General features: G+C 37.3%; 2 protein-coding genes across 2 annotated transcripts in view; both read left to right on the forward strand.

The window, feature by feature from the left end:
• LOC120339593 (uncharacterized) overlaps positions 1-7,770 on the forward strand; it is a 69,074-nt gene extending 61,304 nt beyond the window's left edge. The window contains exon 18 of the mRNA XM_078116074.1: positions 3,627-7,770. Coding sequence (XP_077972200.1) covers positions 3,627-3,806 — 180 coding nt within the window. The 3' untranslated portion in view covers positions 3,807-7,770. The remainder of the gene's footprint in view (positions 1-3,626) is intronic.
• Positions 7,771-12,735: 4,965 nt separating this feature from the next.
• On the forward strand, positions 12,736-27,464 carry LOC120338997 (uncharacterized). Its single transcript, XM_039407028.2, has 10 exons — positions 12,736-12,914; positions 15,009-15,140; positions 16,091-16,243; positions 17,563-17,679; positions 19,443-19,615; positions 20,517-20,589; positions 23,174-23,288; positions 23,812-23,923; positions 24,839-24,915; positions 25,212-27,464. The coding sequence occupies exons 1-10, from the start codon at positions 12,864-12,866 to the stop codon at positions 26,168-26,170; spliced, it is 1,962 nt and encodes a 653-aa protein (XP_039262962.2). The 5' UTR covers positions 12,736-12,863; the 3' UTR covers positions 26,171-27,464.
• Positions 27,465-27,704: the final 240 nt, after the last annotated feature.

Genomic DNA, 27,704 nt, shown 5'->3' on the forward strand with positions numbered 1-27,704 from the left:
GACGTACACTAAAACTTCACTCAAATATAAGGGTGGTATTATGTTGAAAACTCTCCGTGCTGAAATGCGAATTGGCCTTTATTTATTGTTGGCCTTAAATCAGTAAATAAGTTGATATTCGATTTCTGTAATTGAAACAATGCCCTGAGCAATGATACATGTTATTTATATGTTCAAAAGCAAATGAAACATGTCCTATCAACAGGATATTTTTTTCGACTTGCTTCCATGAAACAATCTGTCTTAAAGTGGTTGTGTTGCTGTTTTCATACTCTCGCATAAAAAGGAAATAAATAAGGTTAACTATTTCTGAAGACCCAGTACCGTTAATATTGTATACTTGTGATAATTGACATATAATGTAATTATTGTATCACGAATTTTCTCAATTTCTTTTTGCTCTCTCCTTATATGACTGAATTTCATTTTTGTATATTTGTCCATTATTCATTTATTTCGGCGAAGTTCATTTTTGAACTCTTAAATTGAAACATTGTCCAGAACAATGACGTATTTATTCATGTTCAAGAGCAACTGAATTTAACTCGATGTTCATACTGTCGTCTAGCACAACATTGTCCAGAACAATGACGTATTTATTCATGTTCAAGAGCAACTGAATTTAACTCGATGTTCATACTGTCGTCTAGCACAAAATATTGTTTTAAGGAACCACATATACATGGATGTACAGTGCAGTGCATCTATATGAGTGATTACCACTTCAACACTCAGTACCGGTACTTCTGTATGAGACTGTATCTCGTTTAATTTAGTGCCATACAGATCCGGTCTTTCTAGTTAATGCTATAAGATTTTGTTTCTCTATTATGTTTTCATTACTTTCAATGCCATTGCATCTAATTGAATGACAGTGTTAGCAATCGGACTATCTCACACAGACGAAAATCAAACTTATATTCTATATTGTTGTTACAAACTTATATTCTAATGTAGAATTTAAAACATTTAACTGAGTGCCTAGTTGTTCTTTTTTCTGTGCTTGCCGAGATATGCCACAATTCATAAATACAAATACAGTAATTTTCATTATAACTACTAATCCTATCACACATGCCATTTGTATTAATAACTGCTTTACTATGATAATATTATTAAAGCTTAATTCTCATGTGCTCTAATTATGGGAAAGTAAATAATGTTTATGTGTTGTGGGATGTCGGAATGTATTCAATATATTTCCAGTATCCAGTTATGGCCATCTCTGTAAAGTAAAACGAAATGGGACTTGGATGAAAAGTGGCTCTTGGTTAACTGATGATTTTTACTAGACAAAATTAGGATTCAACGGAAAATGTTATAAAGCAGTGGTTCTCAACCGGGGGACGGGGGCTAATAATTGGTCATAAAGCGACTTCGTTTGCCCACATTCCTTTTAAAATAAAAGTCCCCGTTCAGTCGTTCACTGCAGTTTTTATCACCTAGGTCAAGGGTCGGCAAACTGCGGCCCGGGCCACATGCGGCCCGCGAACTAATTTTCTGTGGCCCTCGACCGTCCCGACTTTAAATGCATAATACAGAAATTGATTATAAATTTTTTGTTGTTTTCACATAGATTTGTGCGGTAACGAATGTAGCTGTACGGCAATTTTCTGCAGTGTCAGTTCTGAGTTATATGTTGTTTACTTGCTGTTGGTTGTAACTTTAAAATAGGTTTATTTTTAAAATATAAAAACGAGAATTTCTTCCCCATCTGGAACGAAGGGAAGTTCGCGGTGAGGTTCGAACATTCCAAAGTACTTGGACGGAAAATATTTTTCTTTTTTGCGCATTCCAAAACCGGTTTGCTTGATATGCCAAGTCAGCATCGCAGTTATTAAGGGATTCAATGTTAAACGTCATCACAGAACGTGTCACAGCAAATACGAAATTTGACTCAGAAACCCCAGGTTGCGCCACTGCTCTGCGCGACAGTAAAAATCGTGTAATGTACATGCCACATATTGCACATATAGCTGTGAGCAGATTTAAATGAAATGTATTACACTCGCAATAAACTTCGTACTCGCTTGTCAGATTGTCATTTGGCAACGTACTGCGGGGCAACAAGGTTATTATTTGATTTCAACGCTTTGTGTATGACACGGAAAAAACAGCAAGTAAATAAAAACGATGTATTGTTTGATAATATATATGTATATATATATTGAAAAAAGCAAAATAAACTTCTCATTGTAACACAGCAATAGCGGGTGTATATAATTTCAAGTTTAATGTGGCAATTGTTCGCAGGCAGAAATGAATCGGCTCGCACGCTACCGGAAATGTTTATATGCGGCCCGCGAGTACATGAAGTTTGCCGACCACTGACCTAGGTCACAGGGTTATTCACTTTCTTGTGCATGAATTGTTTGATCATAATAAAATTTGGAATCTACCAATCAAACTAGTTTGCTGGTAGGCCGTCTAACCTGCAGACGGACAGTTTCGACTGTCAACTGCGAGATAGCCCTCGCTAATGTATCATAGACGCGAAAGCCCATTTGTAGATTTCTAAAGCCCAAAATACGAAAATGGAACTACAGTCACGTTGGCTTGAGCTTTACCAAAGTAAATTGAAATGACAGAGAATATGCTTGCATTGCTCTATGACAGTCTATGTAATGAGCAATGAATCGTTGCGTCCATCTAAACTCAAAACCGCCGTGACAAAAATCATCCCTCGATGAATTTTTTGCGCGCCAGAACAGACGTCTCGTACTTCTCTCATTTTACCGAGAATTGGTATTCACCAAAGTTCTTTAACGCGCCGGACTGCTCGCAAACTAACGAGGGGAAATTTTACACGTTAACAGTAGTTCGACCTGTTTTTAGCATGAATTCAGGTTAAAATGTATGTGTGTTTATTTGTAACAGTATCTACATAATAATGAAACGATATAACTAAGACGGGATACATGTTCAATACCTCACTGGCCTAAGACAAGTATGTGCGACATGCACCCCAACAAATACTGTGGTGTTTGCATACAAAAATAGGTATCAAAAAACCTATATATGCCAACTAACAGCGTACCAACATCAAATAAGGGATTACATATTCATCTATTTTGTTGTCTGTTACAGAAGTAGTTTACCAATATGTATCTCAAAATTCATTTTATTCATCCATAGATTACTTCTATATTCCCCAAACTTTAAATGACAGTAAAACGGAGGTCATTGCAAAATGGGCTTATCCGTGCCGGGCGGCTAGCAGTGAGCGATACGGTTGAGTGATCACACAGTGGTTTTTTTTCAATGACTACCGTGCGTAAAGTTTTTACGAGATGTTTCTTGAATCGCACTTAACGATATTTCGTAACTGCGGTTTTGAGAGACAATGTTACGTGCTCGTAAACGCGGCTTTTTACGAAATTTGGCGGATGGGGCCCCAGGTTAGGCCATAATTTAAACCAAAATTTATAATTCACAGTTGAAACGTACCTAAGTAAATTCATGGGGAATCAAGATGATTTGGGCTTGTTACTTCAAACTAGTGAACTCAACTCGGATATTGATGACCTGAGACTTCTGTAATATGTGAAGATTCTAACATCCCGGAAAGTTTTGTCAACTTTACATTGCTGTTTATGATTTTAAACTAATAAACTTCATATTTTTAGATAAAATTATTGATTCTGGATACGCTTCCAAGCCATGCAGATGAAGTATTATCTACAATTAGTGAAATTGTTCATCAATGTCAGGTGGAAACATTGAAGATAGGACGTTTATGCTTCAACTATGATCAGTTGAAAAGACTCAGAAAATTGATCACTCCGGTCGAGTTGATTGTCAAATAGAATCCACAAACATGCCGGAAATATGTTATTCAAGCATGAATCTCATTCTGCTTTAACTGGTTCGATTTTTATAAACAAAAAATAGTTCCTTCATATCAAATGCCAAAAATTTAACATTTGCAAACATCAGAAAATGTTTTTACGGTACTCTTTGTTTTCACTCCACACATGCCCCAAGCAAGCAGTCATTTATACCAGGGGTGGTGAACCTGCTTTCGACTGCGATCGACTAAAATCTTTAAAATAACGATCGACTGATCAGTCATAAAGTCATACACAAAACAAACGAGTTCTGAATATGCAGATAACTGCACACACGCATACAAAAAACTTTACCGCTGCCAATAAGCTTGGCTCTGTGGGCACATTCTCAAAGAGATCGCGACAAAAATTTGTATTCTTTATTCAATTTGTTCAATTCAATTTCTTAATTGGATTATGTATTTGTACCCGGAGTAAATGTTTCATCGTTTATTTATTCAAATCACACAATTCATATCTAAGGTCTGCCTAATTTTTAGTCATAATCAGGGGCGCAGCCAGGATTTTTAAAATGAAGGGTTTAAATTTAGAATTGCTGATGCTACAGCCTCTGAAACATTTGCCGCGTGCTAGTTAATGCTCGTCTCACACTTGCGCTGTGCTGCAAAGACAGCTCATTACCGTTGGAAAAATCTCATCGTCTGCGACAAAATTCTGTGAAGTAAAATTTATTTTAGTACAATCAAATATTGATTGAATATACTTTACAATTATGCCCGTCGGTAATTTTAGAATTGATCAAGAGGTACATTGCGCTCAATTTATAGTGACTGTATGGTTTCGAAATCCAACCAAGCAATCGAAATATGTGCCGTAGGCACACAAAATGTTTAAGTTCACAATCTCTAAAATAGTATTTTTATTCTGTCATGGGCCTCCTAAATCCAAACTAACTCTTTTCATAATTTTTAGCATCTCGTCGATGTTGTTTATATAATAAGAATAACTCATCGTTCTCACTGGTTTCACAGTTCCGTGCAAAAAAAAAAAAATTAATGACCATCGTCCTCTTGGCACAAGACTGATATGCTGAAAAAAATATGTGAGGGTAGTTTTGGGGAATAAACGCCCACGTAAAAGTGTTTACGGATTAAATAACACGTCACGCTGACGATAACAATCGGCGATTTTAACAAAACGCACACATTGTTAGCGACTTTTTCATTCTTCCAAATATCAAACGGTCGACCCCATAACTTCTACCGCTGCGAATAAAATTTATCACTCTTGGAGTGCTGTAGAAGTTATTGTAGGATCATTTGTCAGTCAAGGCACACGATATTCGACAAGTTTTTTTTAAAACCTTGGCAGCGATGAAATTTGCATTAGTTACGTAATGTTATTAATTGCATTGACCACACTGACTCGATCGACTACTAGAGATGTGGCGATCGTCGTGTTGGCCACCCCTGATTTATACATACGGCCTACCAAATTTAAATCTGAGAGTTTATATTAATATATGTATTTTGGTAATAATATCTAATACCTATTAGGTTTGCCACTATTATTAACTTGCTACACTTTAAAGATCATTTTGTCTTGCTAGTGCCAAACCACTGTTCCACAGCTGTGCTATAGATCAGATGATTCGGCCTTATCAGGACTTTGTGATTTCTACAGTACATTTCTATATAATAAGTAAATATGCAATTAGGCGATTGATCTGAATTTTTGTTGACTCCGAAAAAGGCTTTACCAAAATATAAGTCATCTTCGAGATATTTACCCAATTAATTAGACTATGAGCAAAATAATAAGTTGGATCAACCTTCAACCTCTAAGTTTACTTACCGATATTATTCCAATAGAATTATTTTAACATTGTCAATGTTCTGAATAGGTCTTTGAACATACCTGCCACTTCCGTGTGGTAATAATTGTTGGTTTTCTGGATTTCCGTACCCCATTACAATGTGTAATTTCCAAGTGTTGACTTTCTAATGCTCACATTTCTGTTGCGAACTTATGTTTTTATTTACATATTTTATTGATTGAAATTTTTTTATATAGCGCTCATTTTTTCTATTCAACGAAACGAGGCCCTGTACTTGCAGCCACAGTTATCATCTAATTACAAGTAAAAAGCAACTATTTTTAGAATCACCAAAATCCTACCTTTTTGGTATTGCCTATCCAATTTATTACGCCCAGAGTGCAGTTGAGAGCAAATTTCTTCTCATTGAAATATCTCCTGTAGTTAATTGAGCTTCTGCCTGATATATTACTGTAGATCTGGTATATGAACAATAAAGTTTGTTATGAAAAATGTATTACTGGTATACCATTCCCTTATCCTACTTTTTTCATAATGTGCATTTGCGCCACATATTAGGTTTTAACTACTGATTGTGTATTTTTTTCATTTTTATTAATTTAGTTGCTATATCTGGATTCACTTTATCAAAGCTGATTATCCACTATCCCTAATGTTTTCAATTTATTTTATTTTTAAAATTTATTTGAGTCTCCTGCTCACAAGTTCCCATTCAAATTCTTATCCTAATGATGGCTCCAGTCACATATTGAAATTTATCCATTCTCTTTTTCTAATGTTATTATGACGCGTATCTGTGCTGTAAAGTAAGCATTGACACTGCATGTATGTTTTTTCTACTTTTTACTAATTTTATGGCTCCGCTAGATCCACTTTATCAGTACAAACATCCAGCATCTTTAGATTATCTTCATGTTCACAAATGCTTTGCCTTGATGAAATCAATATTTATTTTGAGGCTCACTTCGAATTTATTTGGGTTTCCCTCTCACAAGCTTTTACCAAATCTTTTAGTCAACATGCTTCACCCGAGCATTAATACAAAGACAACAACGCAAACAAAGCAACGAGAGCTGTCTCTGAATTATTTATTGGAATGATATAGATTGGACCAATAAAGAGATTTGTTCTGGGGAGCAAGAAGATTCTCTTGATATTATCAATTACTTTATCGTCCATTATTATGTCTATGATTATGGGGTTGAAATTAACTTATAAGTTTATATCCATGATAAAAATATAAGCATCAACTGTATATCCTTTATAAAAAGAGTGTAGAAATCACCCTGGTGCACATGTTTAGCATTTTTTAATTCAGGTTTCCAACGTAACTATTTGATTTGAACTTTTATCATTACATGTTTCATTACATTACTGTTTCACAACCTTCTACTTAATTAACATAAATCTTCACCACTTTCGCGTTTCCGCATCGAACAAGTCCCCGTATAAACGACCACTGATATTGAGCGATATTTATAAACTGGCTCGATGTGTAATCTTTCAGTTTGGCATTGCATAACCGATTAATTTCACCCTGGGTGAGATGGGGACATGAGATTTGAGCCCAATATAGGTAACCTGCGATTTCATGAAGCTCTCAATCAAAAGCAAACACGGAAATTGCAAAGGCGGCAAATTGGATGAGGTCCAACATACTAACAATAAATATATAGGAAAATCAGAAATGTTGTTAATATCAACACAATAGCGTAAATCTCAAAATGGTTTGTCAATCTAAATTGTGCTACAATACCTGAACACATTAATTCATATAAATACGTTGCTATGTATATATATGGCTCTTCACCTTTCCGTGTTTCATTCATGATTTTTCGTTGGTGTAAGTATGTTATAAACCAAATTCCTTCTATATCCGCTGCTGTAAGTGAGCATATAGGTGTCCCTGACACGATAGTCTTTCGTGGCTCCTCATCAATTGCAAAACATTGTGGTCTTTTATGTGACTTATTATTATTAGTTTACAATTTTTTCCATATTTTTTTGTGACTTTTTCTTGATCTAGCATTATTCTGGCGTTTTATTTTATACATATTATAACTTGAAAATCAATAATATCTGCAACCTATAACCATAAAAGGCTTGTAGTGATTGAGCCGTTGTGGGCGAGAAGGGGGTGAAGTACGCTGGTATCAAAGTATCATTTTTTCACAGACCATACAGCGCACTATATTATAAGGCACTAACAATAAATGATACTCATGTAGTATGTGAACCAAGATGGCGGACACTGGAACATAGTATGTGTACCAAGTTAGGGTTAGGCCATAATTTCAGGTACAAATAATACGGAGTCACTTGGCTAGTCCCCGAACTCCTAATAGAACTAAAAGAAGGAAAATTGGAATAAAATTATGTCCTAACCAGGTACACATACTACGTTCCGGTGTCTGCCATCTTGGTTCACATACTACGGGAGGGCCCAAAAACTGCTTTAATTGTCGTTCTTATTCGTATAGCTTAGGACGCAATAGTTTTTAAAGCAATACCTGTACCGGTTTTGACTATAGGCATTAGGGCCCTGGGGTCACCAACCTTTATGGAGCTGCGGGCTACTTTCTGGGTACCGACTAAGCTAAGGGCACTCTTCGGAAAAGCCAATTTGATATTAACGGTATTTAGCCAAGGAGACACTGATATTGTTAATTATCCATGAAACTATCAATAGTAGTTTTGCTATCAAATGTTATATTTTACCAACACATTTGACATGGATATCATATTTTCAATCAAGAACAAAACTGGTGTATTGCTTCTCAGTACATGGGAAACCTGGTATTGCATGATCTGGTTTGCAACTTGACACAAAATATGAGTGGGTCTTGCAGATGTTCATCGATGAGGTGTGTTTAGTGTACGTACTTGATGAAGTTTATATAACAAAAGGCTTATTCACAAAGATAGGTTGAACCGAACAAGCTTGCGACCATCGAAGCTGCTGTTCATACACCACGGCACTTTCTGTGTCCACTAGAGCCCTAAAGTGTGACAGGCTCAGATTGGCTTTGGGGTGAAAGTCATTTGGCAGTGTTACAATTTTAAGCCCCATCTGCCCCGCATCAAGGCTGAACGTTGCTCAACAACGCTTGACACGCCCAAGTTCCATCAAAAAAGGTTAGAAATGAACGACACGCATGGCCCAGCTGACCTAGTGTGTGTGATGTCATGATTGGAATTGCACGTGACATTACCGATGTCACATATAGAAAAAAGGCTGACCGCTACAATAAATAATATATTTCTATTTCTCATATAAGGCTGAAACGAGAATCAAGAATGAATTTAATAGATGTAGCTTACTGCTGAGCGCCGTTATTTGAAGCATTTTAAAACAGACCTGCGAGCGACTCATGTGGTCCCCGCGGGCGACTTGGTGCCCGCGGGCAACGGGTTGGTGACCCCTGCTTAGGCAATAAAACATACTACCTGATACATACATTGGGCTCATCGGCTTATAAGGCGCACCATTTTTCAAGATTTAAGTGTTCCTTTATGGTCCCTAAAATATGGTAACACATTTCAATCCAGTGCGGATCTCGGCATTCTTAAAGAATGTATTTTGGCAAAGGCAGTTATTTCAGTTTGCACATTCGAAACTTCAATTCGAATTCGAAACAGGACACAAGCATTGTGCAAATGAAAATTTTATTTGTTGAAACCACAGTTTTAAACGAGTTTATCTACTATGAATCGGAAGTCAGTTCAATATTCTGCGAAAATGTCGATCAAAGATCAATTCATTCTCGTAAGGGTATTTTACCGCTTTGAGACAGTTTTATGCAAATCAATAGTCTTGCTGCACGCATAGACTTCCTACACCAGACAGAATCGTTACAGCAGACTTGTACAATTAGAACCGTCTACACTTCCTTAGTAATAGGCATTCAACTTCTTATTTGCAAAAATGTACCGGTGATGCTTGAGGGCTTGCTGATTGCATTCTTGGGTGGCTGTTTTTTAGAATGATATAAAAAATGATAACCTCCAGTCGAACGGTATGCTGTAACGTGTTACTGAAAAAAATACGATCAAAAGAACATTTATAGAATTGATAGGATGGAATGCATGGTTATGGTATGTGTATCACAACAGTGCTTTTCCTACAAAAATATGGAATAAAAAACAGTCGTTGACGTAAAATGATGATGCTGCAGTTCAATTTCATTGCAAAAATAACACAGTGACAAAAATTGCACAATCATGGATTAGGGTATCGAAATTTTTTGTCGTTTTCGATTAGTTCAATTGAAAATCATTGTATCCGTTCCAATGCTTCCAATATCGAATTTCCACGAACGACCACCATTCCAACAGGTGCAGTGATCCCGTCTTCGATCTGTTCCATCATCCACAACTAGATTCATAAAAGGATCGAATCCTCGCAAAACACCCGCAACAGAATGTCCACTATGTAACTTCAAATTCAATCTTTTATCCATAAACTTCTTTAATTCCCGCGGATGGGCCTCGCTCATGTTCATATTACGCTATACAAATCCCAGTTGTTGACGACTAGCCGTTTCCAGAGATATAAACAAGAAGTCGACGTTCGGGAAAACGAACCTTTTTGTCTTGGGAGGTCGTGCTCTTCAAGTGTCGGACGGGGTCTGGCGAGGCACTTTTGTTGCTTTCAGCAGGGCTGCCACTTTTGCCTGACTAAAAACATCTAGATTGACCTCGAAAAACATCCAGATTGAAAAATAAAACATCTAGAAAATACATCTAGATATGAAGTCATTGAATTTAAGGAAGAGTAACCACAATACAGTAATATATATTAGATGTCGAAGAAGCTAACAACACCCCTCAAAAGTTTTTTATTTGAAATTTAGTTTATAGCTTAAACAGCAACCTAATGTTCGATACAGATTTAACCAAGTCAAAAATAACACCAAACTAGTGGACAATTTCATTTATTTTGTCAAATCGAATACACTCAATGGCAGGGGTCGGGAACCCATGGCTCGCGAGCCATATATGGCTCTTTTGGTGACGGCATATGGCTCCCAGAAAAATCTAATATTCTAAGACTAAGCTTACTATTGTTACGAGATCCCAAACTCTTTTATAGACGAATTTGGCAGGAAATTCCCAATACGTTTCAAAACACGCGCCCAGCACATGTCTATGTTATGTAAGATATTTACTAGACAGGCATTGTGACAAACAAGGGGATTCTGGAACATATATTGTGACATCACAAAGCGTTATAGTTTTAAAAACACTACGGAGATGCCTAAACGAAAAAGGGTGATGAGTATCGTAGATTTCCACATTGGGCTGCATGTGAGCAACCGTTCAAGGCCCGCAGCGCCTACATGCAGCATCAGAAATCACACTTATTGACATTGTATGTGTTGACTTTTGAGTGAACATTTCAGGTCTGATTAATTGAAGAAATGTTATATGGCTCGCACAGAAATGCAATTGAAAATATGTATATTTTATGGCTCTCTTGACCAAAAAGGTTCCCGACCCCTGCTCCATGGGATTTCTGCTGTTGCATATCAGAAGCAAGTCTTGAAATACGTGGTCGTGTTTTTGATAACGATAGAAGCATATCGCCTTCAACGTTTAGTTAGTGACGAGCCTTGGATTTGATATGAACAAGAGCAGAAAATACACTTTCACAAACGCAAGTGGAGGCAAATGGAACAATACAACAGTAATTGTCTTCGACGTTTGGTTGGTGACGAGCCTTGAATTTGATATGAACGAGAGCAAAAAATCCACTTTCACAAAGGTAAGGGGAGGCGAATGGAACAATTACACGTAATACTTCTATCGATACGTATGGGTAAGACGGCAAAATGGCGCACCAAAACGGAGAAAGTGATCACTGTAGCTGCGTTCTCGTATTTATCATTGTGCTGTCATAACTTGTATTTGTCACAATAGGTCTACGGGAGATAAATTAAAATAGTTTTTGTAGGCTATTGTCACAATGTCATAGGCAGCAAATGTTCGAGCGTATTACAAAAAAACGATATTAAACTGCAAATAATTTCCTTGAATCTTAATTTAATAGCGGACCCCCGGTTGAGAACCACTGACTTATAGACTTAAATAACCTAATAATTTTAAAACCCCTTGGCAACAATATCATCGGACCAACGTCGTCCTTTCTACTTAACGTTAATAAAAACGTCACATGTTTTAAACATGTTTAATTCGTTATTCAAATATTTTAGGTACATATGGCTGTATGGTACCGGTGGACGAATACAATATGAATGAGTTTTATCGTAATTATATACTGTTTTATCAATCTTACATCAATACTTCTAAATAATGAAATAATATTCATTCACCTATTACAGTATTATACACATCTCTTTATTTATTTACCACTGAATAATATTTAGAATCTTGAAAAAAAAATATTTAGATTTTATAGCTAACATCTAGGCTCCGTCCGGTTACCATTCCAAGTCGGGTATGGAATTAGTTATATTGTTTGTTTTCGGAAGCATGGACTTGGTGGTGGAGGAAGCCGTAACCGACCAGCGGTTACGTGAACCACCCAACGACGGCGAGGAGTCCAGCAACCCTCTCGCACATAACCATCCCTGCATGGGATTCGAACCTGCGAACCCACGTAGAGTAATTAGAGGTGCGGTGGCGAGCGTATTTCTAACGCTTAGCCCGTTGAGCCACATCGCCGAGCCCCCCTTCTTTGTTTCCAGATACATGGACTTGATGTTGGCCTGCAAACAAACAAAAACAATACAAACATTTCACTTTAAAGCAATTTCGCCTTTAAATATGATTATAAAGCCACAGTTCGAATCCCGTGTGGTATGCGCTAATTATGTGCGATAAGATTGCTGGACTCCTCGCCGTATTAAGGAGTGCGTAGCTAACGTAACCACTGGCCGAGTGCAGCTGAAATCCAGACATAGACTGAATAGGGGTCGCGCTACGCCATATGATCAAGTCCTTTCATCAAATTTTTTCCTACCGATATTAATATGAAAATTGTACCTAATTCAGGGATAACATTTATTGACACTAACAACCGGGTTTGATTACGGAAGCCATTTGTCTCATATATTGACTCACTGCACCTCTACGTGGCAAGCAATCGATTGGCGTTTTCATTTAGAGCGGTGTGTCGATGTTAGTGTTGTAGGGCTCTCCTCACATTGTTTCGAAATGCGGCGGGTTGTGGCAAAGCTGGATTTGGAACGTGAATAACTATAAAAATATACCAGATCATGGACCGGAGAAGGCGAACTGAAGCTGACTGGCTGACACTGGTATCAGAGGTGAACTAATTTCCAATCCTAGCCATCTGGACTGAAAAAATAAATAAAAGCCCAGTTACTAGGGATGCGACAAGATTCGGATTCGTAGTCGAATTTCTCATAATTTGATACTCTGAATCGGCCCGAGCCTTTGATGATTTTACCCGAGTCCAGGACATCATACGTCACGCGATAGTCAATCGCAAACTGATGGCACATTATATGGAAAATTCTATTTTTTCGTTCTGTTTTGCCACGAGAGTGTTCTCTCTTTTATCTAACGCTTACGGTGAAATAAAACAGTGCGTCAAAAGTGCAATTCACAACGACGTAAGGCGTTTGATAAATATTTCGATCATCTACAAATCGACCATCACTTGTAGTCAGCGGGTACCCACATTTAGAAATAAGACATTAAAAATTGTGAAAATTAATTTTAGAGAGAAGTTCAACTCGCGGATGTCAGTGGCTTTATATTCGTTTATATGCACAAATACAAGCTCGCATATAGCGACGATCAAATGCATGAAATTTTTTCCAATCGAATCATTCGTTGGAATATTATCAGAAGACTGAAAACTCGTTAAGATCACGGCGTTTTTTATTTCATAGTTTTGTCATAATCGCTGATTATTTTTTGTCACCGCAATCATTTCGGCGGCAGACAATCCAGTTAATGCTGGTAAACTATATTAAAGCACTTTTTTATTTACAAGGAAACAATGATTCTCACGCAACGGCGGACATCATAGTTTGTTTTTTATATTCCGGACAGAATTGTGAGTTCACATCGGCGAAGATGAAGAGCTATCAAGGAGTGAATTCACAACACAAATTAATTTTACTACACAAATATTATTTTGACCACATAGAAATGCCATTTTTGCCGATTTATCCAAGTATTTAGTTCAGTGTTTTAACCGAAGCTGAGTTACATGAATACTCAACACTTCATAATACTTACACATGTAACTCAACTTTGGGTTAAAACACTGATACTAAATACTTGGATAAATCGGCAATAATGGCATTTCTATGTGGTCAAAATAATAATTTTCCCTAAAATCTCGAGAAATTCCCATAGATTACATCATTTGTCTTACTTATCTTATTACTTATTTGTTTCGACGTTTCTAAATTTAAAAAAGCAATGTTGACAGGCTTTATGCAAAATTAGATATTGAAAAGATATGATAGGCGCAGAAAAAAAACAAAAAAAAATAACACAGGATTTCTCACATTTATCGTTTTCGTCTGTTAGTGAGAGCCGATGGTAAATTCTTACTTTTAATTCATCTTAAATTAATGTTAATAAATTTTATTTTGCTTCTCAATGCGCCGTGATTTGTATTATTAAAAGTGATTGCGTCGGAAAAAGAGAGTTCTTAAATTAGCTTCTCTCCCGTAATGAAGTTTGAATTTGTTTTTTATCTGTTTCGTGGAGATAAAGGTAAATACGCCTCACCGAATTGTAATCAACAATTACGCATTCTTATTTATCATTATCAGCGCCAACTAAAAAAGATGAATGTCCCAAAAGCAATAGTGTTTATGTGCAACGTTTTTAATTACCGATACTTGTCTTATCTTACAAAATGTTTAATTTACGGCCAATATACGCAAACAACATCATCACTTTATATCGGAGCTATGTAAAAGTATTGAACTCGGATACGAGTCCAGCGCAAAAACTCTGATTCGACCCAGCCGAACCATCTTGGATTCGTCGCATCCCTACCATTTACTGTTCCCGGTCTCGTGTAGTTTTGTACCTGAAGTACTTCTAGTGGCCGTAGCATAAGGATTTTCACACTTGTCAATCCTGCCCCCACCTGGCTATGCCATTCAAAAATGACGTTGTTTATTGTTCATCTTCTAATGACAGTAATGCTTCATAGGTGTCACAGATAAATACTCAATTTAGGGTCACCTTTACATACCTCTGGTATAGTTAATTCATATAGGTTGAATTACTGAATAACTTTTTCATATCTTAATTGTTGGCAACTGAACAGAAGGCTTACCCTTCTCTGGTATAAATATGAAAATCCTTAATAACAATCATTCATTTTTTTATGGTAAATAAAGACCATTTCATTAATCATATATTTTTAGCTTCAAGCTTTGAAAAGGAAACTGACAAGCAAGAGTGAAGCTTTGTTGATTCTTTCTAAAGATCTTGAATCGACACAGAAGGAACGAGATCAGTTCAAATTGATGGCGGAGAAATTGAGAGTCAGATGCCAGGTATGATGTGATGTTAATTAAAAAAGGCCGATCCAGTGGCGAGAATTGCGAGGAAGGGGGGTTGCAGTTTTCAGGAGGTGGTGATAATCATCGAACATGTTCTTGTTTTTTTTTGTTTCAGAAGCTATACCAGTGGCCTTTCATACATCAGACAGTGTTTTCTAATGTTTATTTATGAACTACAGTTCTTTATAGCATTGGCTCCCAACGGAAGGCCCGTGCCCATCCTTTTCCCTAAGGAGGCTACATAGTAATCGGACTGGAGGGGCAAAATGACTTTACCTTCACTTTACTCCCTATTATTACATTGCCTGATAAGGTTATTTCACAGGAGGTTTTTATAGTGTTCAACAGGTACTCCTGGAGTATTCGCACCAAGATGTCGCATAACCTGAACCCTAACCTGCTACACAACCCAAGTTCAGGTTGTGCGTCATCTTGGTGTGCATACTTCAGGAGGTCCGTTGAACATGTATTATTTGAACACATGAGGGATAAAAGCCTCCTTTACGAGTCATAAAAGATTGAAAACCACTGCTTTATAGTACAGAATGAGATTTCAATAATTATCCTGGGGGAGAGGATAGACCCAATCATATGGCGAACCACGGCCTCTCATTCGGTTACCATATAATGTCGGGTATGGGATTAGTTAGTTATTTGTTTCCGGAAGCATGGACTTCCGAATCCTCTCGTGCATGAACATCCTTCTTAGGATTCGAACCTGCGAATCATCGTAGGGTAATTAGAGGTATGATGGCAAGCGTAACACTAACGCTTAGTACAATACTCCACACCGCGAAACAAGCCGCCATATCAGTAGCTGGCAATAGATAGAAAACTAATGGCGAGCGGTGAAAAGATGGCAATCCATTATTTTGTATATAATCCCCAAATATTGACTTCAAAATTTCTAGTCCTTGATCTGTAATTATTCACTTTTGCTCCAGGCATATAAAAGACAGTTCTCAGATTATCCATTGACACGAGACCAAGCGTCTTTGATTCAAATGCTTCGAGACACAAAGAATCAGAAAGTTGCTCAACAGAAACAATGTGAGGTTTTACAGCTGAAATTGAACGAAGCTCTGGGAGATGTGAAGGTAAAGTGATGTTTATTTTCAACCAATGTACTCTGACTGGGACCAGTTGCAGGTTGAAATGTCAGATTCAAATTTTAGTTTCACCTCACCTGGGCTGTAATAAATTGTATGGGACAGCATTTCTCAAACTGTGTTCCTCCGCGAGCTACTTCGAAGTATTCCGCGAAATAGGGATCGAAATTGAACCGCCATTGCGGTCTCGATGCGACTCTTAATGGTAAATTTGTTTCCCAACTGGCGACAAAGAGGTGGGTAGGCTTTGCTATTTAAATATGCCACGTGCCAGCGTTCAAAGCAGTATCATATTGTTAACTGTCGGCCTAATTTTCTAATTATCAAGTTTACAGCAAACTTAGAATTTGAATAAGTCAACATAGAAGGTTTAAGCCAGGGGTTGGCAAATTATTTAATGCTAGCCGGATTCAGTCCACCGAAGTTTTCATGTTGTGCTTGCTGAAATATGACAATAGTTTTTATGGATATAAATTTTTGTCGATGAAACTAACATCATAATGACCCCAATTGTTACATTGTGCTGATTGTTATTATATGAAATTTAGCCTAGCTGTTGTAAAAAATAATCTATTTTTATTCATGTTGGGTTTTGTGCCTCCCACCCAGTAACCAGGTCTATTATCTGTAACTGTCCAACCCTGGTCTAAGCCTTTGGCCCAGGGGCTGCAAGGTTTTTGCACCGTGGGCCAAATAATTCTGCCCAACTCGACTGGCCATGTAAGTGTGACGTATAAAGTTATATTTTATGAACAATCTTTACAGTGTTAAATAAGTAAATTCAATCACAATCTCAACAAATTTCATGAGCATATTTTTAGCCGAAACATCAAAATTTGGTTTTAGTTTGGTCCTGGCAGCATTGGCCGGGCCAAATAAGAGTACCCAACAGGCCGGATTTGTCCCGCCGGCCGTAGTTCGCCCACCCCTGCTTTAGCCACTAGCGTCACAATAATATAAGTCAGGCCTGCACAACATAAGGCCCGAAGGCTGCTAGATACTTCTGTGCGGCCCGCGGGTGATTTGGAAACACGCCACTTCTCGGGTCTAACAATCAAAGCCGGCATTGTTATTTAAGCGCGCCGCTACTCCGATCATATTCGAAATCGTGAGATTTTTGTTTTGCACTAGTTTTAATAAATACCTGTTTCACGTTTATTATTTTGATTTGCAGTTCATCTTGTGAAATATTTATGTGGCAAAGTTCGGACCGGGCCTTCAGATTTAAGCTTGCGGCCCTCGTGGTAATTTGAGTTGTGCAGGCCTGATAAAAGTAGATATTAGTCATTTGTCTTTTCCTCATTTAGTTGCTACGGGAACGCTTTGCACGACAACGAATTGGAGATGAAGGCATTGGACCGCGTCATTTTCCCGCTCATGAAAGAGAGGAATTGGTTGTGCAACTGGAATCGGAGAAACAACAGGTGGTTTATTTGATAGACCTGTAGATAGTGGTCGTTGAATAAGCTAATACGAGGGTTGGGGGGTCGGAACCTGGGGCCATTTAGCTGTGACATTATGGTGGAGCCCAAAATTCAAAATACCTATATCATAACTAACAGCTGGGGTTACGTCGAACTAACCATCTTTCCTTGCTCTATATGCCTTTGTGCAGGTGGGTTCGTATGCGTATAACGCAGCGATGCTGTGGCAGAAGTGTAAATCTTTGAGTCCTGCCTACGTGAAACTGCATTTGGGCAGAAATTTCATGATAGTGGCCACGGTGGGGTATGGGGAGGGAAAAAAATATAGCGCAGGAGCCCATGTGATTTCGAACAAGCTCTTCAGCCCTGACTGAAAAAATCTAATACAACAAATTCCTGTGTAAGCAGTGAATTAATGGTCAACTGTGTTGGCATAGCGGATTACATATCAAGGTTGCCAGGAATTTCCATATGGGTTTTGAAATTTCTAATTGCCAGGTTGAACCGTAATAATTGGGGGTCTGTGGACTTTCTGAGTCTCGTGCAAAAACATTTATCCCAACTGAAATTTTAACTTTAGATAGGAATATTTGTAAGATAGAGTTGGAAAGTCACACAATTGTCTAAGGACCGTCTTCATTTGACCCCGTCAGCCATTTTGAAATATGTCTGAATCCAATTAAAATTGAGTTGCTTTGTTGGATTTAAATGCGGATTAAAGATCTGAATGAAGCATTTAGAGTACGATTACATCATAATGGATGTGTGGGAAAATTGTTCATATTCCTCATTTTCATTTCTTCAGCAACCACAAATAGTAGCATACTTCTTAATTACATACCTCAAATTCTTCATTTTTTACTTTACTAACCAATGCAAATTAAGTTCCAACTTTGCTAATCAATAGCAAGGCTGGCGTTCCCTTTGCATAGACAGAGACTTCACTCGCTATCCTAACTGGCCTTTACTTTGGCTTTTTGGGACGTTGTGAAGTGACACCAACATCCTATTTAAGTTAATGAAGTGCATACATGTTTAGAGGGTTCCCAATTAAGAGTTTGATTTTTCTTTGGAAGGACTTGTTTTTAAAAAGGTTTCTCGAGTCAAGAAACTGACCCAAACCCCCCAATGCTGTTGTTTTCTTTTGTTAATAATTTAACTTATGCTATCAACTGGATTTCTGTTGGACTAACTACTTACCCTTTTTCTATGCTTTTGTGATAGCGATTTCGTATGTGTATATTCCAAGAGTGCTATAGTAAAAATGACTATTCTGAGTTATTTAAAGGATTTGCTCAAAACAACTAACATAAATACTTTTCTGGGCGCCCCAGAAGTGTGTGTACCAATATATGGAGGTAACTAATTTTGTTCGCCTGCTTTACATCAAGTTGTGTGAACGGACTGAAACTTATGGCCAGGGGTTATATTCACTTGGCTAACTCGTAATAGAACTAAAATAAGAAAAATCGGAATTAAAGTATGGCCTTGTTCCATAATCCCTTTTTTACTGGTGGTTCTGTATGTATATATAACAAGAATGTTGTAGCAAGAGTAAAGAAAGCTATCCTAAGTGATTAAAGAGTCCGGCTTCACACTGACACAGATATTTATGTTTAGTATGCACTGCATACTATGCAGCAACACTCTTGAATCACCTAGAACCGCTTGTCAGTTACGACTTTCTTCGCTATTAAGTCCATGCATCTTAAACAAACAACATTTTGAATTTGAATAATTCAATAACTTTTCCTATTATCCAGGCTGAACAATACAGACAAGAACTGAACATTGCAAACGACCAAGTTACTGAATTATCCTCTGAAAGGGATGAATTTAGGCTGAAAGCTGAAAGACTGAACAATGAATTGAATTTCATGCTCAATGGAGATAAGAAAAGGATTATTGACATTGATGCCTTATGCATGGAAAACAAGTGAGTAAATTGGCCCATTTATATATGAATCGTATTCTGGTCTTACCTTCTCAAGCAAAGCCCTGTAGCCGCTGATATCTAATGAAGTCACTGTTATTTTGGAACCAGAATCTTTCTCTCCTAAAAACAGTAAAGTTTCTCCCTGGTTGAGGAGAGGCTGTCATATATAGAAGCTACTGTTTTCCGAGAGAACCCAGTGATTTCACTCTAACACTCTAAAGAAGATTTGATACGAGTAGCTACAGATATATCATGAGTGTTTCCAGGGACCTGAGGGCCAGACCCCCTCTCCCCCCAGAGAATTGTATCACACTTAGCAATCTTTTGTAGCTTGAAAGGCTTTTTAGACTCTCAGGATTTTCGGAAACCCTTATTCACGACTGCATCCGCTCGGTGTTGCGGTCTAATTTGGCAATTACAAATTTCCAGAACTCCCCTTCTTGGATACGCCCTTGATATACAGGATGTTAAAGAAGTAACGCAAAATTAAGAAATTTTTTTTGTCATGGCAACGTTAAAAAAGTAATTGTTAAAAAGCATCAGCCCTTGAATGTTTAAAGAGCATTTCACAGTAATATAATACTGTTATAAAGTGCCAGTCGTAAAGGTTTTAAGTAGCACGTCATCTTAACTCTTGGTAATTTTTCGCTACTTTTTTAACACCCTGTATATCAGGAGCCTCTATTGTTTGGAAGGATTGAAATCTTTCCAGTTGTCATCTCCTATTCAATTTCTTGGACCTTGAGTGAGATTGTGATTCTTTCCAAAATAATAGTTGTGAAAATGTCTCTTTTCGTAAATAGCGAATTTTTAGATCTTATGCCTGTACGGAACCTTGTTCGGGGTGAACTCATGGAATTTTATATAAACTAAAAAAATTAGTATTGCTTTCCGATTTCAGGTATCTTCAAGAAAGAGTGAAGCAATGTCAGGAAGAGAAGAATTCTTTGCATTCACAAATGGGAAAACTAAAAGTAAGTTTAACTATTTCATTGAGTATTCAAGTGTTTTTTTGTCCTTCTGAACACAAGTTTTTTGATGATTTATCAAGCAGTATTGCACGAAACTATTGTTCTAAACCTGTCCTGGTGGTCAGAGCGTCAGACTCAAAAATATTGGCGATTTAGGTCATGGGTGTGATAAATCGGCTGGCCAACCAATGACGAAACTGAAAAAAGGATAGGATTTACATATTTATCCCGGGGGAGAGGAAAGTCGATAAGACGGCTTAACCATATGGCGAAGCACGGCCTCTCGTCCGGTTACCAGTCCATGTCAGGTATGGGATTAGTTAGTTATTTGTTTTCGGAAGCATGGACTTGAGGGCGGAGGAAGCCGTAACCGACCAGCGGTTACGTGAACCACCCTAAGGCGGCGTGGAGTCCAGCAATCCTCTTGCACATAATCATCCCTGCATGAGATTCGAACCTGCGAACCCATGCAAAGTAATTAGAGGTGCGGTGGCGAGGGTAACGCTAACGCTTGGCACGATGAGCCACACCGCCGCGCCATACTGTCCCTTCAACCGGTGTTACACATACGTGTATACAGTGCCAAACAGAAGGATTTCAAGTTCTTTCAGTAAAGCTGCTTCTTACATATCATTAGAGATCAGTGGTGGATTCCACAGGGCATTGTTCAGAGTAAAAAGGTTGTATGGCAGTCACATACAGAAGTCTGGAAACTAGAGTTGTATAATGTTTTATTGAATTTTGCTCATTGCGGGATATTATGACGCCATTATGATGTTAATTGGTACAGGAACCATATTAAAATTGTTGTCAAGTGTTGTGTTGCACAGCGAATAACCACTAATATGCTCGTATCATATCAAATAGAGTCACAAAAAATCTGTTGTATTTTGTACTAAATTGCTATCCTAAACCAATCTAATGCCATATGAGGTTCAGGAAACACATTACAACGTCTGTGGCATGTAATCACATTATTTCCTGAATGCATTTCATGACTCATTCACATTCATGAAAAAGCCTGAATATAGTCATCAGATATATCTGCAGTTTAAAACGTGCCTCTAAAGAATGGACGTTTCTCTGACCCTTGACCCCTGAAAGATTCTTCCTGTACTTTATCATTGCGAAAATTTCAACGCTGATTTCTAGTGTTTTGGAGATTGCTTACAAACTGGCTCACATGTTCAAACCACCATTTTTATACCAAACAAGAAACCATGTGCCGCAATTTTTGTTCATTGTAACTAAACTAAAGGTCCTTGAAAGACACAATAACAATCACCTAAATTATTTGATTCACAACTATTTTTTAAAAACACAACTGAAAAATAACACCCAAAACTACCGAAACGAGACAATGTTTACAACCACGTTTGGACATCTGTCTGAGCGAAGAAGTGTCTGAGTGCCGGCATGAATTCCAATTGTTATGTAATTGCATACTTATTGTTGCTTTGTAATTGCCACAAAAGTAAACAAGAAAAACGATGATTGGGGAAACATCCATTGAAGATCAACATCATTTGCCTTTGTAATCGAAAGAAGTCCAAGGCTTGCTCAGCAATCCATTCACAACTCTGATACTATATTTATTTCGGAAACTCACAAGTGTGATTCAATATCTCTATTTTGAGCCCATTAATTCTTGGCATATACAATCCAGACCCTGCTCTTCTTTTGATCAGTGTTGTGATTTTCTAAATTATTTTTAAAGATATTGCCCGATTTTGTATTGTGTGCTTTAGTGGACGTTTTTAACTTTGTCCAAAGTTTTGCTCATATTTCAGGAATCCCTGCGTTTTGTTTGTTTGTTTTTGTTTTCTATGATTTTGCGACAGGTGTGACAATATCTCAGACTATGACAAAATTGGTATTTTCTCAATAGGTGTTTCCCCATGCATCTACTTTCCAATTATAGCTGTAGCAGTGGTAGATCAGGGATAACTCATTGGTGATGTAACAATAGGAGTTGCAATATAAATCGAATAACCTGATGGGTATTTTATTCTTCAAAGTAGTTTGACCAAGGAACATTCCCAAAAGTTTGTGTAAATATTTTTTTTTGCCAAATTGTTATCAAAATGGTAAACCGTGTTGCGAGCTTCATTTTTTGAAAACACTTAGGTTAATTAAAAGATAATTTTATATTTGGGTGAGCGAACACTTACCACTTCCAAACCTTATTTACTAAGGTTTTGTTTGCTCTCACAAATCTATAATCAGTTTTATTTATTACTTATCGATCTTTAGATCGGTAAGTACTGTCTGTCTGTTAGATTCACGCAATATCTCACGAAGGCGTGGTTGAATCTGCTCCAAATTTTACATGTGTATTCATCATATCTCGGACCAAAAGCCTATTGATTTTGGATGAATTATGTCGTATAATTAGCGAGTTATTAATTAATTAGTGATGGACACGTGGTGTCACTATAGAGTCATGAATCGAAACCGCAGTTGCGATCTAAGTCTTTGGTCTCCGACCGATATTCTCGTTTTGTTTTTATTGATTATTTTATCATCTATTATGCTGATTATGGAGTCAATAAAAATTTATATTTCTCGCACCCACTTTTATTTTCAGGCCGTGCTGAACGCAAGAAAGGCGACCAACACTGACATACAGCCAGGAAAGATCAGAAACTCAGGTCTTGTCATTTCTCCGAAGCAAGTTAAAGAGATATTGATGAATAGGGCTGGTAAGTAGCAATCGGTAACCTGTGACTCTTAGTTTTTAGGAGACCTGGCTCTTGTGAAATAAATTGGCTACAGCAGTTTTTTTTAGAAACAGTCATGGGCAAAAGTCAATTACTGCTCACTAATTACACATCAAAGCAGTTATAAGTCGAGAGCGGTAAAAATAGTTTGCATTAATTAAGGTGATTCAGATCTGTCAAAACAAAATTTCATTTTTATATTTCAAGTCTTTTCATTTTTTCATAAACTGAATTATTGCATCACACATAATTTATTTGGCTTCTTCTTGGTAAAAACTAGATTATCACATCCGGTGGTACACATGGTTTTCCGGTAGTTTCATTAACCACTGATATTGGAGTAGATGTGGCGGCTCCGAGTAGGTTCGAGTTTGATAGAAAGGATGCCAAAATGGCTCTTTCAATGCTAAAGACTGTCCACTCGTAGTGTATGGAATTTTACTCAGAAAAGACTTCGAAAAAACAGGAATTATTTGAATTCAAATTTCCTTCTCCTCAAACCAAGGTCTTCCTACGTCAGCAGAAAATGTTTCAGACCTTCAATCCATCGCTGCAGCGCTACTGGAAACAATAAACGACAAGAATTTAGCTCTGCACCATCTCAGGAATACTAACAAGTGAGTGGGTTATCTGTGTGGAATTTTCCCAACTTGGGAGATTTGGGAGAAATATTTGTTGTTTTCGAGAAGGAATTACAGGGATATTACTTTGTATTTGGTGTATCAGAAATATTGACTAGTCATTCAGTATTGTCGTCAAACATATAAACTCAGCGGTGTGGCGCATCTTGCTAAGCGTTAGGAAAATGCTCGTCATGCATCTCTGATTACCCTGCACTGGTTCGCAGGTTCGAATCCCATTCGGGGATGGTTATGTGCGAGAGGATTGCTGGAGACCTCGCCGCCGCAGGATGGTTTACGTAATCGCTGGTCGATTACGACTTCCTCCACCATCAAGACCATACTTCCGTAAACAAATAACTGGCTAATCCCAAATCCGACATGGAATGGTAACCTTACGAGATTAAGTCATATGATTAAGCTGTCTAATCGGTTTTCCTTCTCCCCCGGGATATGTGAATCCTCTCCTATATGCGCACATCATAAACTATATACAGAGTGACCATAAAGTCCCTTTACATTTTTAATTTTATTATGAGGTCAGTTCTCAACCAGGTTTGTTGATCTTTAATCAGTAATTGTTCAAGTATTTTTACTTCATTTAATACATGATCTGTAAGGGCCATAACAATATATGGCATCTTTACAATTTTATAAAATTTAAGTTTTCATCGACACCTATAGATTTAGTTATATAACAATAATATTTAGTATTATTTTGACTCGAATTTTGTATTAGTATTTTGATGTTGTACAATCTCAGGAGTATGAAAGACTCATCTTTGAGTAAAGTTACGAGCGACCAGTGAAACCCAAGAGATTATGAATCAATATGAATGTTTGTGAATACAGAATTTTTTTTGTTAATAATAATTTCCTTGTTTTCATAAATTTTTTTAAAAATCTTTATAGAATTCTCGGGAACAGAGTAGCTGAATTAGAACGAAAACTACGAACATTAGAAGTTGCTGGACTTTGGAGCACGAATGGTAAGTCAAAGGTTTCTTAATCTATCGATAGCAGGATAGGAAAGTCAGGGGAAAAGCAGTTTGTGTATCAAAGCTAACAAGTTATTGCTCTCCAACACCTGGGCACTTGTCCAGCTCTCATAATTCATGTTTTCCACGTATTCTAAACTAGGTATAAGCTGCCATTGTTTTGGGAAGACCAGAATATTTTTGGTTTTGCGTTGCCTTCACAATTTCTCTTAACCTGGGTGAAATGTTGGATATGCTATCTAAACTGCTATGCCAAATTAGTTACGGTTTATATTTGTCTTTATCAGGTCAAACGCCTTCACTTTCATCCACACCAAAGATAAAGATAGAAGACAAATCATCCAACCTCACTCCCACGTCAGCAAACAATCCAGAGGATGAATTTCTATCCAGTTTGGGATCAAGGTTGAGTAAACTTACTGATGTCTGTGCAAGAAGTTTCGAGGAATACAAACTTGTGTCACTGACACCTGAAAGTTCTGGCAGCGTAAGTGATGCCGCAAAAAGTGGTGATGCCACACCATTACATAACGGTGCCACAGAATTGAGTGAAGAAGGTACTCATATCAATGTGGAAAAAAATTTCACACATTTGGAGGATGGTGCCACAAATGTGGGTACTGATGCCACATGTGCGGTTCATAGTGACACCGAATTTGATAATGATGCCTTGACCAGTGGTGACACTGAACAAATTGACAATGCTACTTTTTGGACCAGCTGTGCCTCAGAACTCAATGATGACGCCACAAACTTGAGTACTGATTCCTCAAAAAATATTAATCACGATTCAAACTCCCTAACTGGAGTGCAATTAAACAGTGATGGCGATACCTCACTTTTACATAATGGCGCCACTGAATCTGATCACGATTCCATGGATATAGATACCAGTGCCACAAACACTGTACCCTTAAAAGTTACTTCCACAAGTGGCATATCGGAAGTGTCATCGGACAACCTTCATTCAGATGCCACAGAAGTCAAAGAAGATGCCACACATGATGAGGGGCATCAAATTCTTCCATCCTCGTTAGATTTTGATAGCCCTGATAATGGTGATAACTTTAGCGACAGTGCCACTATTGATGACACTGCTGCCTGTGATGAAAATGCTGCCACAAAACTTACCAAAAATATTGATGGTAGCACAGATGACATAGTTCCTGAATCCACTGCCACTGATACAGTTAGTGATGCCACAAATGCTTCCACTGCCACCTCACTAGATGTCCCTCGTGATTAGGTTCTACACAATAACATATTTTGGGCGTGGCACTGTAATTGGGTCCTTTTTATTGTGACTAGGGGCCCTTGCTATTCTAAGGCGCAATAACACACAATTCTGACATGTTACCATACCAAAACATTTTAAAAATAAATTGTTGGTCATTGTATCCTGACAGTGTGGTATTCTAGATTCCTATCTGGCGATTAATAGGATTTTGAATATTATAAATTGATCAACTTGGCAGCAAATTTATAACATGTATACTTTAATGTGAATATCTGAATTCTATAAGAAGCATTTTTAACTGGTAAGAAGTAGCAATTGGCGAATTACACTAGTTTGAACCTGTTTCAACTGGGAAGAAGTAAATGAGTCGTACAAGCGAATACTCTGTGCTTGAGATCATTTTCAATTATCTCATTCTTACAATTGATAGAAGCTGATTATTCAAATGTTGACTATATATCATAAAATCGCGCTATTTTGTTGTGTCTGAGAATCCATTGTAATTCCTTATTAACATTTCTGAAAAATATCAGCCAGTTTGAAACAGTTACAGCTGGTATGAGGCGAACTGTGTGAATCCATTCATACAGAGATATATTTTTTGAGTCTGAGAAGCAATTTTTCCGCTTAAAATTTTGTAAAGGATGCCAGTGTGAACCGGTTACAACTGATAATTAGCAAACGATAAACTGTTCCGATCACACAACAACCATCACTTCTTTGTGTCTGAGATCCAATTCTTGTTTTTCATGCTTAATATTTTGCAAAATAATACCAGTTTGAACCAGTTACAACTGGTTATTTGAAAAGCAAGCAATATAAGTTTGAACCATCAAGAAGAAAACTATTCGAATTGTAACTAAATAGAATTCAATAATATTATTTCAGAATGTAAACGATATGGCAGATTACTTAGTTTTGGTATCTCTGGCATATTGTGCAACCATGTGTGACTTGGCAGAATTAGTTGGTTGAAATTAAATTGATGTTATTCTAACTGGTCGTGTTAGATTGATTTTGGGGGTGAATGAATCTTCAAAGTATATTTTATATTTGCACTGTTTTATTTTTTTTTAGTTTTTAGCAATTTAAAGGGTTTTATGTTGTGCAATGATAGTTTGTCATGTCATAATTGTAGTTGGTGATGCAATAATAAATTTGAAGCAATTTTGTAGTTATCTATGGTGATATCATAATTTTGTCCAATGTTTTTAATTGTTACTTGTAATGTTATATTGTTTTCTCACACATATTATTATATATAGTTCACAGAAATTCATATTATAGCCTTTTTGCTTCATAATTTCATTTTTTTTGGCCAAAATTTGGAGTTTGCGAGGTTATAGGGTTATGGCTCGGCTTTTGGTGGCACCTCATGTCAAGCGTTAGGAATATTCTTGCCGCAACATATTTACGACCACTTGTTGTAACCACTAATTACCCTGTGCAGATATGCAGGTTGCTGGACTTCTCGTCACCGTATGGTGGTTTTAGGGTAGGCGTAATTTATTTTCGATTTTCCTTATGTTAGTTCTACAAGTTC

Source organism: Styela clava, chromosome 9 (assembly GCF_964204865.1).
Source record: "Styela clava chromosome 9, kaStyClav1.hap1.2, whole genome shotgun sequence".
Lineage (NCBI taxonomy): Eukaryota > Metazoa > Chordata > Ascidiacea > Stolidobranchia > Styelidae > Styela > Styela clava.

Excerpts from the sequence above, each read along its gene's own strand:
- LOC120338997 (XM_039407028.2), top strand. The coding sequence starts at position 12,864 with ATGGACCGGAGAAGGCGAACTGAAGCTGACTGGCTGACACTGGTATCA. Across the intron at positions 12,915-15,008 it reads GGCTGACACTGGTATCAGAG|CTTCAAGCTTTGAAAAGGAA; the intron begins GTGAACTAATTT and ends ATATATTTTTAG. Across the intron at positions 20,590-23,173 it reads CACAAATGGGAAAACTAAAA|GCCGTGCTGAACGCAAGAAA; the intron begins GTAAGTTTAACT and ends TTTTATTTTCAG.